Raw genomic sequence first — 19861 nt, 5'->3', positions numbered from 1 at the left:
GTACTTTGCAGTTACTAGCCTAAGTTGTTTATGAGTTACTTCACCATGTGAACTTAGCAGTGACAAACACGTATTATCAGTTGTTTGGTCCACTTTAACAGCCTATTCTGTTTTCTTTGGGAAGCTGCTGCTCAGCCAACACAGTCTCACGGCAGCTTGTGAAATAGTCCCGTAATTCAGTCTATTTGATTAATGCACGTAGACACAAATTTCCCTTTAAACAACGTATTTTTTGTGTGTTTTCCTACGAATGTCCAGCAACACGTGACGCATGTGTCAATTTCCGCTACAGTCTTTTCAAAATAAAACTACTAAGTTAGGTTTAGGAAAAGATTGACTTGGTTAGGCTTAGGAAAATATCCACTTGGTTAGGTTTAGGAAAAGATCCACTTGGTTAGGCTTGGGAAAAGATTCACTTGGTTAGGCTTAGGAAAAGATCCACTTGGTTAGGTTTAGGAAAAGATTGACTTGGTTAGGCTTAGGCAACAAATTATTTAGGTTTGGGAAAAGATCCACTTGGTTAGGTTTAGGAAAAGAGCAACTTGGTTAGGCTTAGGAATAGATCGACTTGGTTAGGCTTAGGAAACAAACTACTTAGTTAGGTTTAGGAAAGGACCAGAAAATGACCTAGGAAAATTGACTTCCTTAAGCGACTCTTCACAAACTTCCGCCATGAAGGGCATAAGGACGACTCAGACGTTTGGTTGCATCATTAGTTAAATTACTCAAATGTATTCCCCGTTACACCATTACTGGTATACTGGAAATCCATAGTTACATTCCAAAGGCTGTATCGAAGAGTTGACTGTGACTCTAAGATCTCCTTGAAATATGAGCCTATTTGCAAGTATTGTACACTTTACGAGATGTTAAAAGCATATTATACAAGCAAAATCTATTATTGTGCAGCAGTTTCACTAATGGGTCATTCATCTGTGCTCACTGCTATTGAGGGACACAGTGAGGTGGAGCCTATCCCAGCATGCACTGGGCAGAAGGCAAGGAAACACCCAGACAGGGTGTCTGGAAGTCTGTACAGGACTTCCTTGAGATACAGTATTTGAAATTCAAATACTATTACGAAGATATCTTTGCATGGAGTAATGATTATTGTGTATTGAGCTGAATGGATGCGTTCATTCAATTATGGTAACATTTCATGTGATAGTTTAGTGTAGATAATATCAGTCAAGCTAAGTTACATTCAGTTGAATATTAGCATTGGACTGGCCAATTCACAATTTAGATAGATTCCATCCCATCAGACAGTGGATGGGTTTCATCTGACTGCCCCAGCGCTCCTCACATTCGCTGTATCCGTCGACGTCAGCTGGCAATTAAAATCAGCCCACCCTGTCACGTCAGAGCCTTCGCTACACACCTATACCCAAACAGAAGACAACCTTTGGACATCGGAGACAACCTGTTTGCATGGCTTTGCGTTGATTTGTTTGACAGATGACAAGCAGCTGCAAAATTTGCATCCAGTTGCCTTGGAGAAAAAGAGCCCTCTTTGGTCAAGTCATGATATCTGTTATTCCTCTCAGTCACTTCTGTGGCTCTCTTCATGACGTTTGTACTTAAAGCTCTTTTTTTAATTGACACCAAAATAGACACAAATCCCAGAAACGTTTCTACGTCAGACTAAATAGCAGCGGTAGCTAATGAAGTGTGTAACTATCAAATAGCTTGGCTTAGAGAGCATAGTGTTTCCTTTAATAATGGGAGTGTTCTTGAGACGATGACACATGACACACAGCTCCAATATTTTTGGTTTTACAGCAATTCCACCATCCCACATACATAGTAGACCGTTGTTCACTTTCAAATGTCAACTTTGCTTTTAGCCCCTCTGGTGTTCAGGTTGATTTTGGCTCATTTGTGCCGACTTTCTCTACATTCATTTTTTTTGTCTTAGCTCCTTTTAAACTGTCCGACTACAAGCATGGTAGCGGTTTCTATACGCCTGATGAAGTATAAAGCTACCGGGAGCCCAAAATACAAGAAAATTACACAGGCTCTTATAAAATGTACAAATATTCCCTAATAATCACTCAAAATAGTATTGTAGAACAGTTCTAGGCTGTAAAAGTAGTATTTCGCTATTTATACAAACAAATACAAAAAAAAAATGTAAGAAATAAAACCTTAATACAGTGTATTTACAAATTAAGTGATTTTATTTTGTCTTTTTTATTGAAAGTTGAAAGTGTATCACCTTTAAAAAAATGTAATGGTTTCCTATGGAAGCATAATGCATCCACTTGAGAAAAAAAAAGTCTGTCCTGAATTAACAAGATTATTATCTACGAATTTTGAGAAAAATCTGCTCTGTTTTTCTGAATTAAAGACATTATTATTTCGGAATTCTGAGAAAAATTTTCATGGCCACCAGCCCGCTGCGACCCATGGAACTGGGGTTTGCGCTGTCTGAACAGCCACCTGTCCACTCTCCTCCCAGGGAAGTAGTCTCCTAGCGGCGGGGGGTGAGTAGAGCAGGGGTTCTCAACCTTTTGCAACTTAAGGCCCACTTGTGATTGTCAAAACATTTCCGAGGCACACCTTCCCAAATAAATGAGTAAAAAACCTAACATGTTTATACAACAAATAATAAACTGGGATGTAGATATGTGTTGTGCTACTGTCAGCTGTAATGACCAAAATACATATTCTGCTTACCCTCAGTGAGACACTTGGGCTTGCCTCTGGGAAATAATGAGATCAAGTCATGGTGGGATGGGTGAGAGGCTGACACGCAGAGTAGCATTCAAAGTTGCTTTCAGTTTGTTCCTTGCCTTTGATTTTGTGACAGCCACAATGGAAAACCCTGACTCACATAAATAGGTGGTGGTGAAAGGCAACAGAAATTTGATTGCCCGTTTTGACAGAGAGGGATATTGACTGGCAGCCAGTATCCAGAATGAAGCAAGGTCTACTTGTGTGAGCTGAAGTTTCAGGCTGCTGTCTGCTGATAGTTCCATCAGTTCATTTTCCAACGCAGTGGAGAGAGCTATGTCTTCTGAAGCAGGATCCACAGAGAAAGGGTCCAAAATCCAAAGGTTTCCATCTCGTGCATCTTCTGGGAAGTAGTCTGTAAACTTTCCTGACAACTGAGTCAAATGCTGGGTTATAACACTGGATATGTTGACATGAGGAGTGGCTTCCAAAGTTTCACTTAGGAGTGAAAACACGTCAAATCATCCCTCCTTGACTCTTCTGTTCCACAGAATACGTTTTTTCTTGAAGCCCTCAATTTTGTCTAAAACCAAAAACACTGTGCTGTTTCTGCCATGCATTGATATATTGAGCTGATCAAATATATCTGATAAGTAGGCCAGTGTTGCACAAAAGTTACCATCAGTGTAATGCTCAGCAAGAGGGGAGTGCTGCTCTTCCAGAAATGTGTGCACTTCTTCTCTCAGTTCAAAAAGGCGATTAAGCACATGTCCCCTTGAAAGCCACCTTACTTCACCGTGGTACAACAGCTGCAAATGATCTGCATCAAGTCTTTCACACAAAGCAGCAAAACACCTTGAGTTGAGTGCATTTTTCTTAATATAGTTAACAGTTTTCACAGCCACGTTCATGACTTCATGCAGTTCTGGTGACATCTGCTTTGTAGCTAGACTTTCCCGATGTAAGAAACAGTGCGTCCACTTGGCGTCTGGCGCCCTCTCCTGGATCTGTTTTACAACACCACGATGTCTTCCCGTCATTGATGCAGCGCCGTCTGTGCAAACACCTGTACAGTATTTCCAATCAAGACCTTTTTCAGTGAAGTAATCATCAAGGCAGCGCATTACATTATCTGCCGTTGTTCTTGTTGGAAGCTCCTTGCAAAACAATAGATCCTCGTGAAGATTACTGTCCTTGCAGTATCTTACAAAAACTAACAATAAAGCGGCATTGCTAACGTCAGTCGACTCGTCCAGCTGTATGGCAAAGTATGGGCTTGCCTTTATTCCTTCCAGAAGTTGGCATTCGATGTCATCACTCATGTCAATAATTCTTCTGCTCACGGTGTCATTGGAGAGGGGTATTGACTGAATTTTGGTTGCAGCGGCTTCCCCCAGTAACTCTTGGCACATATCCACAGCGCTTGGCAAAATAAGCTCCTCTGCAATCGTAAAGGGTTTCTTGCTACGAGCTACACGAGCAGCAACCATGTAGCTAGCTTTCAAAGTGGCTTTTGACTGAGTTGTTAATGTTGTGATGACTTTCTGTTGTGCCTGAAGCCCGTCCCTTTTCCTTAGGAAATATTCTTTTGGCTTCTCGACACATCCTGGGTGCTTTGTGTTTAAGTGTCTCTGGAGCTTCGATGGTTTTAGCGCCTCATTTGACAAGATTTCACCACATTCAACACATTGTGCCTTGGGCTCAGCATCACTGCCTGCCATTACGAATCCAAATTTAATGTATTCAGGGTCATATTTCCTCACCACACGCTTCGGAGCTTTTACTGGCGCAGGGTTGTCTCCCACATCACTTTTTCGCTTTAAAAACCGATCCATTTTGTCTCACTGCATCCGAGAACGTTAGCTAGCTAACAGTGGCAAACACGTTTGTCTCTACCTGATGATGTTTGGTGTTTTTACACAAGGCCTATTGAAGGAGGTTGGGTCACACTTAATCAACGCGCCTTCGGGGTACCGCACATGCGCAGTAATATCTGCTCTGCACTCGCCGAAATTGAGCCGATCGCAACGCACGACCGCAGCTCCAGTTACACTGCGCATGTGTTATACCCAATACAAGACCCGTGTCCGCCCGTGTCTCAGCCTCCTTCAATAGGCTTTGGTTTTACGGCAGCTGGCATCTTACCTCCTTTAGGTTTTACCTGTTCACTTTGCTAAATAATAATAAAAAAATAATCTAGTACCACTGCCTCCGCGGCCCACTAGATGGCGCTCTGAGGCCCACCGGTGGGCCGCGGCACACTGGTTGAGAATGGCTGGAGTAGAGGGTACGTTAGCAAGCTAATTTTTTTCTCATTTGTGGTTTGATAAACAGTAAATTCATCAAATTCAGTGCCCGCGTATCGCTATTTCCCAAGCTACTGTAACAGTCATATTTCTCGGTGACGGACCTTCAGTTAGCGACTTTAGAAACTCTAACTCAGTCTGCACAAATGCCAACGCTGGTGGTAACAGCAGCTGGGTCTAGCTAGTGTAACTACAGCAACAGAAAGTTTGCTTAGCATTATCTAATGCTAACTTTTGGTGAATTTAGGAGAAATCTACAGACGCAAATAGACCAAGTAGTAAAATAAACACCTAAATCTGTGTTTTTAATGTTTTCTTTCCACTAGCCAGAAAGAAGACATGAAAGCAAAATTGACCAGTGTATGAAAAATCGATGTTTATGCCTGTAGTGTCTCGCCCATGCCAGCTTTCTAAACACTGCAGCCATAAAACCCCATTAGGTTCTCTCATGACACTTCTTTCAGCTCTTTGGTTTACGGCCCACGGTCAAGTGGTGCTCTCTACACCTCTCCAAAATCCAAATTCAACAGCAATTTTTTGCAAAGTAAATTTAGGAATCCAATAGTTTGTGGTTGAAATACACTTCACCAGATAAAATGAGCCTCCACAATGCAGAATAGTATTGAAAGGCTCTGTTATCAGCACTCCACAACTGTGGGTGCTCGGACGACCGACAGCAATCAGGTCAAACATTAACTTTTGTTCTGCTGACGAGATGCTGCCACCGCTTCCTTATTAGTGGAAACAGTTGAAAGTGTATATGTGTGTCCAGATGTCGCACTAATGGAGAAGAGGCGTTTGATCGTTACCCGAGCAACCCATAAATCACAGCCCAGACATCTACGGAACTCTGACCAATCAGAGTGAGAGCACTGAGTCGAGATGTTCGGAGGGTCATCCATTTAGAGCTGTCGCCCCAAGATACCAAACATCAACCGTTTCTCGATGTCGCTGTGATTTAAAACTGGCTGTAAGAGAACTCATTTACTTTGAATACATTTTTGTCTCATTTTTGACAATTTCCTTTACGCTCTTTTGGAGAAGAATCTCACAATCTGCAATAATGGAAGCTGTCTTTGGGGAGCTATTCATGAGATTTGCGTGTTCCATCAAGACTTTGATTGTTAGTCCTTTCTGAAGTGATTAACCTCTTCTCTGAGTTTGAGCATCAGTGTTTGGGTCCATTCCGGCGCTGGAGGAGGTTGATGGCGAGTTTCCAGTTGATGCGGGTCAAAGTGAGCTGGACGGCACTTTTGACCGTGGCCCACTTCACATACCTGCTGGTCGGGGCCACCATCTTCCAGGTACTGGAGCGGGAGGCTGAGAGCAACAACCGGAACCACTTCCAGCTGGAGAAGTTGCACTTCTTGGCTAATTACACCTGCCTGGACGGACCGGCCTTGGAGAAGTTTGTTCAGGTTCACTTTCTTCCCAGTTCTTTAAGGAATTCTTCTCTCATAAGTGCTCTTAAAGCACAACAGTAGAACATTCATTTATTTATAATGTAACACTAATCTGGATTTTGTCATATTAGACCAAATTTGCCAGTTTATTCAAAATGGTAACGTGCTAAAATACAGATCAAAGTAGAGATGATTGACAAAAGGCCCCTAATTGTATACAAGTCTGTACTTCGCTGAGTAAATATGATGACAATAAGGGCTCATGATCAATTTTATGATTAGGTTAAGTAAATACAATAAATGGTGTTACAGTAACCTGACTTAATAAATCAATAAGTGGGTCATGATCCCAAATATTAACCAACATGATTCATGGAGTACATGGTCAGCCTGTTCACCCGAAAACGCGTATGGATGCCACGATAATACGGACGGTGTTTAGCATGCAATAAAAATGTCTGTCTCGCTTTTGGCGTTCCATTTACACCATATAGTGTGTACCTGTGACTGTTTACAGTCACCTGCGTCCTCATGACATGCAGAATGTCCTTGTATTTTTGTGCTATTTAAACATAACACACATTCAAGGCAGTTGGTGAAATACTCTCGAAATTGAATCTATTTGATTCGTGTACATGGACACTAATTTCTCTTCTTTTTCTTGACATTCAGCACGACATTCAACAACATATTTTTTGTGCATTTTCCTACGAATGTCCAGCAACACGTTACCCATGTGTCAATTTCCGCTGTAGTCTTTTCAAAATAAAACGACTTAGTTAGGTTTAGGAGTAGATCGACTCAGTTAGGCTTAGGCAACAAAACTCCTTAGTAAGGTTTAGAAAAAGATTGCGGTTTGGGTTTAAATAACTTCGGAAGTGCTGTAACTTAAGTACGGAAGTTACGTGACAAATAAATCAACTTAGACTTGTGGTTTCACATGGGACACTAACACCAGTCTCCTCGGCAAGTTCATGTGTTTTTTGACCCACCCATCCACCCCGACCTCGTCTATACGCAGCGTTTGCTGCTCTCTAGACTTCCTGGTTCACAATTACGTGGATTACATACAAATTGATTTTGTGCTGACCATAACGAAAAAAAATTACACAAATCAATACATTAAATTTCATGACTATTTCACGAACTGTTGTGCGACTGAGCTGTTACACAAATTCCCATGATATTGGGTCGATGTTGGAAGCATTAGTGAGGTGAGTGTGACCTTATTCTAGCATTTTAATACACGTGTTTGTGTGTGTGTTCTCAGGTGATTTTGGATGCCTGGGAAAAGGGAGTGAATCCCTCAGGCAACTCAACCAACCCCAGCAACTGGGATTTCAGTAGCTCCTTCTTTTTTGCAGGCACAGTAGTCACAACTATAGGTGAGCACCTTTTACACTATTCAGCATTTGAACTTGTCTGATTTAATCAAAATAATGACAAACCGCTGTCTTGTCCGCAGGCTACGGTAATCTCTCCCCCAGCACTGTATCTGGTCAGGTGTTTTGTGTGTTTTACGCCCTGTGTGGAATCCCACTGAACCTGGCCTTCCTCAAACAGCTGGGGAAGTGCCTCACCATCCACCTGGGTCGACTGGAGAGGGGGATGGTCTCGGTTGTTCCACACAAGGTACTGACGCATTAGCCATTAATCCTCTATTTGCTACCAGAGATGGGGACTAGTCTGTAGCCATGTTTTCATTCACATATATTTATTTGCATTTGCAAAAGCCAATTGGATTATTCCATTGGGTTTTGGATTATTGCAGAAAATATGCTCTGTGGCCAACCGTTGGCTTGGTGTGTCAGGGCCTTAAGACCAAATGACTTGAGTTACATGTCTGTTTGCAACCAAAACATCTGAGATACAGTTTATGGTCATTTTTGCTTTGCTTTTGCTAGCCATCGCTGTAGAGATCAACCCGATAAGATATGCCAAGAAAAGACCACTTTGTCATGCCCAACTGATGCCTATGTATGGATCTCACCTGTTTCTTTCCTATAGCAAACAGTCGAGCCTCTGGCAGTGAGCTTGTTCTTCATCACGGGCAGCCTGCTGTTTTTGGTCATCCCTCCTCTGGTGTTCAGTTACGTGGAAAGCTGGACGTTCGGCGAGGGCTTCTATTTCGCCTTCATTACCCTCAGCACCATTGGTTTTGGAGATTATGTGGTGGGTGAGTAGAGAGAGCAAACAAGCGCTAATGTGGTGGAAAGACCACTGATAAAAACTGCCTTTTAATGCTTCGGGGCGATCACCGTGTTGTAATTTTAATGTATATAAAGCGAGAACATCTACATTCTGACCCGATGTTTCCGTCTGAGATGAACTGAAATGTTGATTCTTGTAGGGACCGACCCGGGCAAGGAGTACATCTCTCTGTACCGCAGCCTCGCCGGCATATGGATCATCTTTGCCTTGGCTTGGCTTGCTCTCATCCTCAACATGGGAGCCAGAGTAATGGAGCATGCGATCGGCCTGACTCATCCAGGCTTTAAGAAACAGGAGGAGGAAGAGGACGCATCATCCAGTAAACTAGAAGACGTGTCAAAGATCTGACAGTGGACTGTAGATGGGAAGTTTTACATGTTCTATATTGTCTTCTGCATGTAATATTCACTTGGTAGAATTCGAGTGCAGTTTCCTGTACATATGATGGTACATGGTACAGTAAGAAAACGGATGTAGCAGCTATTAGCAAAATCTGTTTTTGTAAGATATATGCCCCAGCATATTTATTCCTTCTTTAAATGCTTTACGTTTCACCTTGAGAGAATTGTTTGAATATATTATGCAAATAAGCTGGAAAAACATTACAGGTTTTTGTTTGACAATTCTACCTCAACCAAGCCAAGGAGTCAGTACTGTACAGTAGATCAGAGCCCGTATTTATCAAACTTCTAAGAATTACACTTGAGAACACATTTAGAAACTCCTACTGACAATGTAGTATAGTATATAGTATACTGTAGTATATAGTATTCGGGACAACTGCTCGTAATTTGGGATTGGAAAATTAGACTAAACCCGAGATTTGATTAGTTATAGCCTAATGAAACATTAAATACTGATCGTTGTGAAACATTATTTTGGTGTTGCCCACAGACGGGCGTTGTTATGTTCGTAGCTCACGTGAATTTTGGCTGTTGTAGGTTTTTTAGCCATGTGCAGTAGTGCTTCGAATTGATAAATAACTATGCATAGCGACGACGCATAGCTATGCCGTTGTTGAATTAAAACATTTATGGAAGGAAATTAATCCATCCATCGGTGTCCCAGGACCTGGTGAACATCCAGCCAAAACATTACTGGAGGTACTGGGAGGAGTGGGAGGGGAAATAACCAATGTATCACCGCTGCCTTACGACATCCAAACAAAGTGTTACAGAGCTACAGGAATGAGTCCTAAAACCCGTAAATGAGTTAGCATTTCTGGCACTTCCGGTTCCCTCATCTGGAAGTCAATGGGTTTATTGAATGGGTTTTTAGTTAGATGCCTGAAATAATGTCTGTGGTTAACACAAGCTGAAGAGATTTTAACGTTTTGTTCTACGACATAAAATACGTTAATAAGTAACCCGCTTCTGAATTTTGAAGCCTTTGTATCTAAAAAAGGCGGTCGCTAACAAGTGGTTAAATGAAACTACTAAACGTCATCATGCCGACTCGTCCGCCTTTACAGCCTCGTTGTGTATACCGTGGTGTAGTTCGTGTACAGTCTAACGTTAGCTTTTTACTTCTGCCGATTGCATTCACACTTCAAAAATCATAAAAGCGGTGATTATCTTGCTGAACAAAACGTGTAAGTATCATAAACATTTGTTTGCCACAGAGTTAATTTTCTGCAATAATCCAAAAACCCAATGGAAAAATCCAATTGGCTTTTTGTTAAGGAAACCCAGGGCGATGCTAACTTCCTGGTTGGCCTACAAAAAATACGTCATCCCTGGAGCACTCTATTACTACTGTTCGTTGACACTGAATGTAATGAATCACGGCCACTTGACCACGCCTACCTCCAACTCCCCTGTCCCGAATTTCACCGCAAGGGTCGTGTCCAGAAGGTAACCCACAAGTTGCAAGACTCTAGCAGGATGGTTGAGGTTAGGCATTGACCTCGAATGGTTAAGGTCGTCGTCGGGCAGCGAGTCTCGAGAGAGTTTTTGCACGTTTTTGCAAATTGTGGGTACCTTCTAGACACGACCCATTCTCATCTGGTCACTCTACTCACAAGTGATCATGTGATTGATCACATGTGTGCTCTGATTAGGACTAGCCAATTAGAAACAAAAATTTAACCTACATCTGCTTGATTGTCCATTTTTTTTTTTTTTTTTTAAATCCTTAGATTTATTGCAGATGTTTTTCTGCAAAAATGTGCTTTTCATTTTGATATTAGCAATTAACATGGAAAGCTATAATATACAATATAATATTTTACAATATAATATAGCAAAATAATTTATAATACATGAAAAGGGAGTACATATTAGGACATTTTTTATTTTTTTTACTTTTGGCAGTTTGATAAATACAGGCCCGGGGTAAAAGTCTCAATATGAAATAAAGTGTTTTTCCTCAGGTAGGAATCCTGTAATGTTTTTCCACCCTCAGACAACAGGTTGAATTGTGGACACCTGCTGAACGATGAATCTGTGTCTTTTTGTACTTTTGGTTTATTTACTTTTTATTGTATTACCCAAATGCTTCATTAGAATGTTCTAATGTCACTCTGTGCAAGTGTCCATGTGTATATGTATGTTGTGTGTGTGTGATCATGTGAGTCCACATCTGTGTTTGTGTACTGACGGTAAACTCTGGTGAATTGAGCACAGAGGGCTCTCTTAAACAAACACATTAATCAAGATGGTGGTGTGAGGTGACCCGAGAGCACACAGGACAAATCCCAGAGAGGCAGCTGGAATACAGGAGGAGGAGGAGGAGGGCTCCAACTGGCCGCAACTGTTAGCGGAGCGAGAACTGTCACTTTCTGTCTGAAACCAGTCGGTGTGAGAACTGTCGTCCCGAAGAATGAAATGCAACTTAAAATACCTATTAGGGCTGTCAATCGATTAAAATGTATAATCATGATTAATCGGAAATTAATCAAATTTTTTTATCTCTTCAAAATGTACCTTAAAGAGAGATTTGTCAAGAATTTAATACTCTTATCAACATGGGAGTGGAAAAATATGCTTGCTTTACGCAAATGTATGTATATATTTATTATTGTAAATCAATTAACACAAAACAATAACAGATATTGTCCATAAACCCTCACAGCTACTGCATTTAGCAAAGGAAAATATGCTCAAATCATAACATGGAAAACTGCAGCCCAACAGGCAACAACAGCTGTCAGTGTGTCAGTGTGCTGACTTGACTATGACTTGCCCCAAACTGCATGTGATTATCATAAAGTGGGCAAGTCTGTAAAGGGGAGACTCGTGGGTACCCATAGAACCCATTTACATTCACATATCTTGAGGTCAGAGGTCAAGGAACCCCTTTGTAAATGGCCATGCCAGTTTTTCCTCATCCAAAATTTACCGTAAGTTAGGAGCGTTATTTAACCTCCTTCTCTACGAGCTAGTATGACATGGTTGGTACCAATGGATTCTGTCGTTTTTTTAGTTTCACATGATTCCAGTATCTTCACTCTAGCTTTAAAACTGAGCCCCGCTACAACCTAAAAATGCAAGTTGTGTTAATGCATTAAAGAATTTAGTGGCGTTAAAACAAATTTGCATTAACATGTTATTATCACGTTAACTTTGACAGCCTTAATACATGTATAATGTGTTATTTTTCTCTGTCCTAGAGATTGTACAGTGCCTCTAGAAACCACACGCCAACTACTGTGACCGGTCTTGAATTGACTCCTGCCATAACTCCATGACCTCATAGACTGTGGCTCACACAGTGGTCAGAAACTCCAACATTTGACCTTACCCGCTGTCCTCACCTACAGCCCAACCTGTACTTTTGACTCTCCCTCTTCTCATTTCGCTCCTCTAAATTTGCATGGCAGGTCATTGGAGTGATTGAAACAGTAGTGCGGGTGGAGGTTCATTTGCCTGAACTGCATGGAAAGATGAGAAGCCGAGCAGGTAAACCCTCACTCCTCGCTGTCCCCGGCTGCAGAGGTCAAGACGCTGAGCTTGTTCTGTACCAGGGAGCCCCGAGATGGGACTAAAGGAGATGTTCAACTTGGCGCAGGTGTCCTCCATCCTCGTGCTCGGGGTGGTCTACGTGACCTACGTGCTGATCGGCGGGGTGGTTTTCTGGAAGCTGGAGGGAGATCTCGGACAGAAGGACATCGGTCGTTTGCTGTCGAACAAAGAGATGCTGCTCACGACGTACACCTGTCTGAACCAAGAAGGCCTGGAGGCGGTGGCTCAGGTGAGGCTCGGGGGCATGAAAAGAGATTCAGGTTTAAGGAATGGGGTGAGGAGGAGACATGGAGAATGTTTTAAATGTATTTCATTACTTTTTACAGCTAGCATACAGTTGAAACATTTTGCAGTGTTTGAGTATTTGACTGTTTACTCCTGTGTAGCGGCCAACACAACCACTTTTACTGATTTAAAAAGACGTGAGATTCATATCAGTTATGTGTTTTCAATTTTACCTTCACTGCCAATAAATCACTCAAGTAATCAACAACAGTAGTCGGACTATTCAGCAATACAGATTTGATCCTTTGAACAAGAACAACAAACTAATCTGCCACTGAAAGAAATGGACGGTCATTTGCAATCACTTGTAGGTCCATTATGTGGCAAAGAGGCAACTTCTTCCATGCAAATACCAGCTTCTCCAACCCTGCCCTGACTTGATTTACACAGCAACAAAGTTGTGCAATCTTTTCATTGGAAACCGATGAGATGATCTGATCTGATGAAATCCATTCTGGAGAAAAACACGTTGTGTTGCACACACTATTTGCATAGTAAGAGCAACAATAGATTGTTGATAATTCTTGCCAGGTAATCTGAGACAAGAGTTTGAGCATTTGCATCGTGCTACAACTGCAACCCAATCTCATGGGAAGGCGTACTAAAAAAAAAGCACGACATGTCCGCATGTCATGATAAGGCAATTCAGGCTTTCCACTTTCATTTATGATGTTAACTTAACATTTTGAAACGGCTTTTCGATTGTCATTTAACAGCACGTCGTACCGTGAAACAGTCGCAGTTATGTTCAGGCAACAGAACTACTTAGTTAGGTTTAGGAAAGACATCATGGCTGGACCACTGTGTAGCATTTAAGGGGATCTATTGGCAGAAATGGATTATAATATTCATAAGTTTTCTTTAGTGTTTGATCACCTGATAATAAGAATCATTGTGTTTTTGTCAGATTAGTATGAGCCGTTTATATCGACATAGGGAGCGGGTCATCTTCACGGAGTCCGCCATGTTGCACCGCCATGTTTCTACAGTAGCCCAGAACGGACAAACCAAACACTGTTAACTATTCTACTATTACTATTCTATACTACTCTCTCTCTCTTGCTTCACCACTCACTTCCCACATACACACACACACACTCTACGCACTGGCTCTGCTCCAAATGACCTACAACGGGCTCTATATAGGGCCATTCGCGTTTTCGCATCAGCCACCGTAGCTCTCCAACACGCTTGGCACACGGGAGAGGCTTCAGTCGGTTGCAATCACCTCACCTCACTGCTAGATACTGCCAGACCCTACACACTGGACCTTCAAAATAATAAGTCAAATTTGTACTTAAACGTAACATAACTGCGGAAAACACGGAGAGAGACGGGAGAGAGCAGTGGGCAACTTCCGGGTCGGAAAAGTGAGGCCAATGCGGAAGTGCCTTGAACTTGCATTCTTTCTAAAAGCCAGCAGGGGGTGACTCCTCTGGATGCAAAAAGAAGTCCGATAGTATAGAAGTCTATGAGAAAATGACCCTAAACATTGTAAACATAAGTTTATGTTCTCAATCACTAGTTTCTTCAATACAGCATGATGTTCATTTAGTAAATTATGACCCCATTTAGAGTCAAATAAACCATAAAGCAGGGGATGCTTTAGGGCGGGGCTACCTTGTGATTGACAGGTCGCTCATCAGGTCGTGTTCATTAAGTAAATTGTAATATTTCGGTCCCATAAAAATGTCTTATTCAGTTGTACTTAGCTCCACCCTCTTGTGTCACTTCCGGTTGCCAAAAACCAAGATGGCGTCAGCCAAAATGCCAATCTCGAAGCATCAAAATGGCAGTCCACAAACCAATGGATGACGTCACAGTGATCACGTCCACTTCTTATATACAGTCCATGGGAGAGAGTTGTTCATGTTTGCCAATATTTTTTCGACCGTCTTAGACCATAGAAATAACATGTATGAATTTTTAAAAATGGGCGTAGTTCCCCTTTAAAGACTTAGATAACAAGGTCACAGGTCTCAGACTGTTATGTATTTCTTTTGGAGCAATTTCCCACTCTGGTGATGAACTCGAGACATTTATGTAACAGACTGTATCAACATATTTGCTCTGGCTGACACAGTGCTGAGAGGGGGCTTCACCATGTCATGCCGACAACTGTACTCTATTGACCTAAAAGGTATTGGATCAATACGTATACAGGAGTTACATAACTGTGAGTCAGAAGGTCTGACCCAAGTCCATGAGTTACGCCATTGTTTCAATTGACTCTGACCATTTTTACCCAGTTTGTCATTTTGATCTGTTTCAGGTTGTTCAAGAGGCATCCAAGGCAGGACTGAGTTTGAAAGGCAACTACACCACGGACGGCTTCTGGAAATTCACCAGCTCAGCTGTGTTTGCTGCCACTGTGGTCACAACTATAGGTTAGACATCACAGGATGAAACCCCAGAGATTTTAATCACACAATAATCTAACAATTCTAGACAATCTAATTTGGTTTGTGCAACCTAAACATCTGTGATTTGATAATATCAGGCTTTTAACCTGGTCAACAACCCATAGTATGTCCAGTTTTTCTTTACTCATTTTAGACCCCCAAAAATTTTTATTCCTGTTGGTATGAATAAAGCCAAGTTCACACTACACGACTTTCAAAGTCATCAGATTGAACCTGCTGTCTTGTAATCGGGAGTCTTGAGGTCGTTGTGGTTTTTCACACTACACGACTTTCAAAGTCATCAGATTAAACCTGCTGTCTTGTAATCGGGAGTCTTGAGGTCGTTGTGGTTTTTCACACTACATGACTGACCGGCGACAGGAGGTCACACACTACAAGATATTTCACCATGAGGAATCCCCCATGAGGTCTCCAAACTACGTTTTGTCACAAAAATACACGATAAAAAACGTGATACCATACTCGAGACACAATGCTGATGTTGTTGTTGGCAGTTGTTTACAAAATAGCCTATTTCCACCAAGCCCCCAGGAAGAGCGCCGGGCTTTAAAGCAAATGTTTGTAGTGGCCAAACGGTGGTACTACAACTTCTGTATCCATTACGTGATGCCATTTGGCCCAAAAAGACTTACATTGGGAAAGAGACGTCGGTAAATCAGCGAATAAATTTCTTTGAGGTTAATCAACTTCCCAGTACGAACACTCTAATAGCCCTTATTTAAAACATTAGGTCCTAAAAGTTGTAAAATAGCTGAATCCAGAGTTATTCTCCTTTCTCCGTTCATGTGAATGAGACCCAGACAGAGGCTGGAGCGAGGGGCTGGCGGGCGGAGTTCAAGGAAACGCTACTGCGCCTGCTCTTTGGCCCCAATGGATGCGGAAGATTGCCGGTAGATCCGGGTACTCTATCACTCGGCAGCCATTTTGGCTTCACGCGCCACTGAGCAACTCTCATAGGAATGAACGGACGCTCGCCTACAACGCTGTATCCAGTTCTCTTCATACATCCATGGTACCCAACAGGTCCAGATATTTAGCATGTTAGATATCTGGAATACGTCTGCGAAGCATCAGCGAGCGTTGGCGAGCATCGTCGAGCCTCTCGACTCACATCTTTGAACGGTTCACACACGACGCTTGAGCATCGATGCCACGATGCGAGCCAATGCCGATTTGCCTCTGATCTGTAGCTTTTGTCGGGAAGCACCAAAAACTGTGAAAATCAGGGCTAAAGTCATGTAGTGTGAACTAGCTATTACCCTCTCATTTAGAATAATATGGGAAATCACCATATCAGGCACAATATGTTTTGTTTGTTTTATTTGACCTTTTTTTAATTTAATTAATAAATACATGTTTTTTTTTATTTTGTATGTGTTTTTGGAGATTTCTGAGCATGTGGCACTTTGCAAAAGTGCTCCTCTTTATTTTTTTTCATTGTGTATTTATTTCAAGATGACGCTTGTTTGTCAATGAAAGGGTCTTGCAGTTCTTCTTGTCCTTCCACCACAGTGAGACGACACACTAACAGTTTACAGTTTTGCAGGTTATGGGAACATGAGTCCCCTTTCCACTGCTGGCCAGATCTTCTGCGTGTTCTTCGCCCTGATCGGTATCCCGCTCAACATGGTGGTGCTCAACAGGGTGGGCAAGTACATGCTCGCTATCGACAGGAACATCTCCGACTTCCTCGAGGGGAAGACCGGGCGAAGGGTGAGCAGATCTTTAATCACCTAAATGTTTCAGATTACTCTGGAAAATTTTGTCTCCGCACATTTTCAAGTGGAAAAATGATTCTTTTGGAATTTGACTCACTTCTCTCGGCAGAAGTGTACCCGCTTCTTTGTCCACCTGGTGTCTTACCTGTGTGGAGCAGCGCTCTTCTTCGTTGTGCCCATGATTCTGTTCCAGCTGCATGAGGGCTGGACCTTCTCCCAGGCCATCTACTACTGCTTCATCACCCTCAGCACCATCGGCTTCGGAGACTTTGTGGCAGGTACGGCAACAGTAATCACACTGTAGAACCCTTTTTGGTTCCTGATAGAACCTTTTATAAAGTTTCCACCTGGAACCCTTAACATAAAAGATTATACCTAAAACCATCTGTGAAAGGTTCCACCCAGAACCCCCTATGAGAGGTTCTACAGAGAACCCTTCTATGGTGTAATGGTTGCAACCAGAACCTTCTCTGGGGGTTATATCCAGATCCTTTCAACCTAAGGGTACTAACAAGAACCCACCCATGGGGTTCTACCAAGAACTCTTAAATATCCCAGGGGTTTCATATAGCCTACAGTAGAACCCAGGGGACTACCCATAGAACCTTTAACACCCTAACCCTGGTTTTACTTTAAGCCTTAATGGGCCGGGCTAATGTGGTCCAGCGCAACCTACAACACTCATGCTTCCCGATCAAGGAGATTTTATTAAATTAGTTCTACTACAGCCGTTTACTATTTCAGTGGTGCAGTCGATTTCAATTGTGCCAGACTCTTCTGTTATATTATACAGTAAAATTAAGATCAATCCCTATTGTCTAAGCTGAGGGTCCACAGAGAAGTCTTGAACTTCAGAATTTTAAACTGGTTTTACAACAATTTAGTTTTGGTTTTAGTTTAACAGGGTCGCCAGGGACCATTGGTACCACGTCCAGCCAGGTTGGTGTGGTGCAGCGCCACCCACAACAATCATGGTTCACAATCACAGTTTTCGGGGGGTGTGGGCTGTTAGAACCCATGCTTTCAACAATCATTGGAGAACTCTTTCTTACAAAAAGGGTTCTCTGGATGAAAAGCGTTCTGAATGGAACCCACACCCCTTTACAACCCTTTTTTGAAGGAGCCTTTCTTCAAAAAAAGGGTTCTTCAGAAGCAAATGGTTCCGGGTAGACGTTCAGGAAGAGCCCTTGTGAAACCCTTAGTTCTAAGAGTGCGCAGTGCCGATCGTCAACAGATTCAACACATTGAGTTTTTTTTAACACTATACTTCGCTTTGTATTAATCGAGTCTTTCTTTTACAGACAGTAATCCAGACAAAGAATACCCAGAGTGGTACAGCATCCTCATGGCCTGTTGGATCTTCTTCGGCCTGGCCTGGCTGGCCCTCGTCATCAACCACTCCATCGACATCCTGGAGCGGCTCAACAGCCATTTCAAACAGCGGTGGAGTGGAAAGAAGCAGGAGGAAGCGTCCGGCAGCGCAGAGATCGACAACCCAGACACACAGGTGGAGGAGGAAGATGACATCAAGAAGCCTCCAATGACTCATTAAAACTGCAAAACAAGGTGAAGATCTCAGTGAGCTGACCTAGTGATAGAATTATTTGTCTGTAGATCAGGACATGGGGAACAATACATCATGGAATGTGGCTAAGCCATGGCAGGATGTGTGTGTGTGTGTGTTATGAGACTGTAAATGTTGAGAGTCTGTGATGATTTAATATGTGACGAGCAGTTTGTCAGTTTTGATCCTTTCTCCTCAACCACCCTTAAAATATTGACTCATTTTTGTTGAGTCAGGTTTGTTTGTTTTTGACGGCATGCGACATCGACGTGCTGTTCAGTCTGTTAGCATGTCACCGTAAACATGGGACTGTTGTTAATCTACTTGGTTAAAAAAAAGAGATTAAAGTCTAGGGAAGGATACTGGGTCAACACTTACTTTGCCCCGTGTATCTGTGTATGAGTTAGTGGTCAGTAGAACACTGCAGTCAGTCTGTCTGTTGCTCTTTGGCCTCTCGGTGTGTTGCTCACCCCACTGACCACAAACCAAGTCATTTGCCAACTTAGTGGCATTCTGCTGTTGACTGTCTGAGCAACCAGCTCAGTTTGTGAAATAGTCACAAAATGTAATGTATTGATTTGTGTACACAGGTTTTCACTTTTTGTTGTTGTTGTGATGGGCAGCACAAAATCAATTTGTATGTACAATATTAAAATGCTAACAACTAATATCTAAATATACCAAATACTATTATACTGATATATTAATATTAGAGAAATCCTATAATATTCTTGTTTTTATTTGAAATGTGTTACTTGCTTATTCATGTCCTATGTAGAGCCTTTAGGAAAGCTCATCTATGCTGGAATTAGCTTTTGTATCCACTAGGTGGTGTTACTATACTGACACTGGACTTAACATTCAAACCAGATGCAAAGCAGCAAATATTCACTGTATACTGAATAATGTTGTCATCATATAAACAGATCACATCCTCACAGTCAATATATTCCTACATATTCCTATTCAAAAGAATATATTATAAACCCAAACTACACTATCCACAAAGACATTTCCAATAAAATGTAATTTCTTGTCCTTATTGCATAATTAAATAAATGTGTACAGATTTCATTATGTATTTGTTTTTTGTTTGTTGGTGTTTTGCTGCATACTTTCTCTTGACAATGGCCCACACTAGAATAGAAACAATGCAGGACATAGAGGCACAAACGGCCTCTTGAGGCTCATATATCACAGAGCAAGTCAGGCAACACTGAGGAGGAGTGAATGACAAAGACAGAAGGCGAGCGGCGGGGACAGAGAGTGGAAAATGAGAGTGCTGGGGAGATGGAGGGTGAGACAAGGAGAAT

General features: G+C 42.0%; 2 protein-coding genes across 2 annotated transcripts; both read left to right on the top strand.

Annotated features, from left to right (window-relative positions):
- The first annotated feature begins 5653 nt into the window (after window positions 1-5653).
- LOC119504298 (potassium channel subfamily K member 16-like) lies at window positions 5654-10079 on the top strand. Its single transcript, XM_037796349.1, has 5 exons — window positions 5654-6400; window positions 7656-7770; window positions 7851-8017; window positions 8393-8561; window positions 8736-10079. The coding sequence occupies exons 1-5, from the start codon at window positions 6188-6190 to the stop codon at window positions 8942-8944; spliced, it is 873 nt and encodes a 290-aa protein (XP_037652277.1). The 5' UTR covers window positions 5654-6187; the 3' UTR covers window positions 8945-10079.
- A 2004-nt stretch (window positions 10080-12083) lies between these two features.
- kcnk17 (potassium channel, subfamily K, member 17) lies at window positions 12084-19588 on the top strand. Its single transcript, XM_037796348.1, has 5 exons — window positions 12084-12787; window positions 15116-15230; window positions 16813-16979; window positions 17094-17262; window positions 18286-19588. The coding sequence occupies exons 1-5, from the start codon at window positions 12572-12574 to the stop codon at window positions 18534-18536; spliced, it is 918 nt and encodes a 305-aa protein (XP_037652276.1). The 5' UTR covers window positions 12084-12571; the 3' UTR covers window positions 18537-19588.
- The last annotated feature ends 273 nt before the right edge of the window (window positions 19589-19861 follow it).

Source organism: Sebastes umbrosus, chromosome 16, assembly GCF_015220745.1.
Source record: "Sebastes umbrosus isolate fSebUmb1 chromosome 16, fSebUmb1.pri, whole genome shotgun sequence".
Classification (NCBI taxonomy): Eukaryota; Metazoa; Chordata; class Actinopteri; order Perciformes; family Sebastidae; genus Sebastes; species Sebastes umbrosus.
Note: the sequence above shows the minus strand (reverse complement) of the source record. Positions and strands in the feature narration are given on the sequence as shown.

What these genes read in the sequence shown, in the direction of transcription:
- kcnk17 (XM_037796348.1), top strand. Translation starts at nt 12,572, where the DNA reads ATGGGACTAAAGGAGATGTTCAACTTGGCGCAGGTGTCCTCCATCCTC. An exon ending in GCCTGGAGGCGGTGGCTCAG is followed by an intron (nt 12,788 to 15,115) that starts GTGAGGCTCGGG and finishes GATCTGTTTCAG; the next exon opens with GTTGTTCAAGAGGCATCCAA. An exon ending in CTTCGGAGACTTTGTGGCAG is followed by an intron (nt 17,263 to 18,285) that starts GTACGGCAACAG and finishes TTTCTTTTACAG; the next exon opens with ACAGTAATCCAGACAAAGAA.
- LOC119504298 (XM_037796349.1), top strand. Translation starts at nt 6,188, where the DNA reads ATGGCGAGTTTCCAGTTGATGCGGGTCAAAGTGAGCTGGACGGCACTT. An exon ending in TCTCGGTTGTTCCACACAAG is followed by an intron (nt 8,018 to 8,392) that starts GTACTGACGCAT and finishes TCTTTCCTATAG; the next exon opens with CAAACAGTCGAGCCTCTGGC. An exon ending in TTTTGGAGATTATGTGGTGG is followed by an intron (nt 8,562 to 8,735) that starts GTGAGTAGAGAG and finishes TGATTCTTGTAG; the next exon opens with GGACCGACCCGGGCAAGGAG.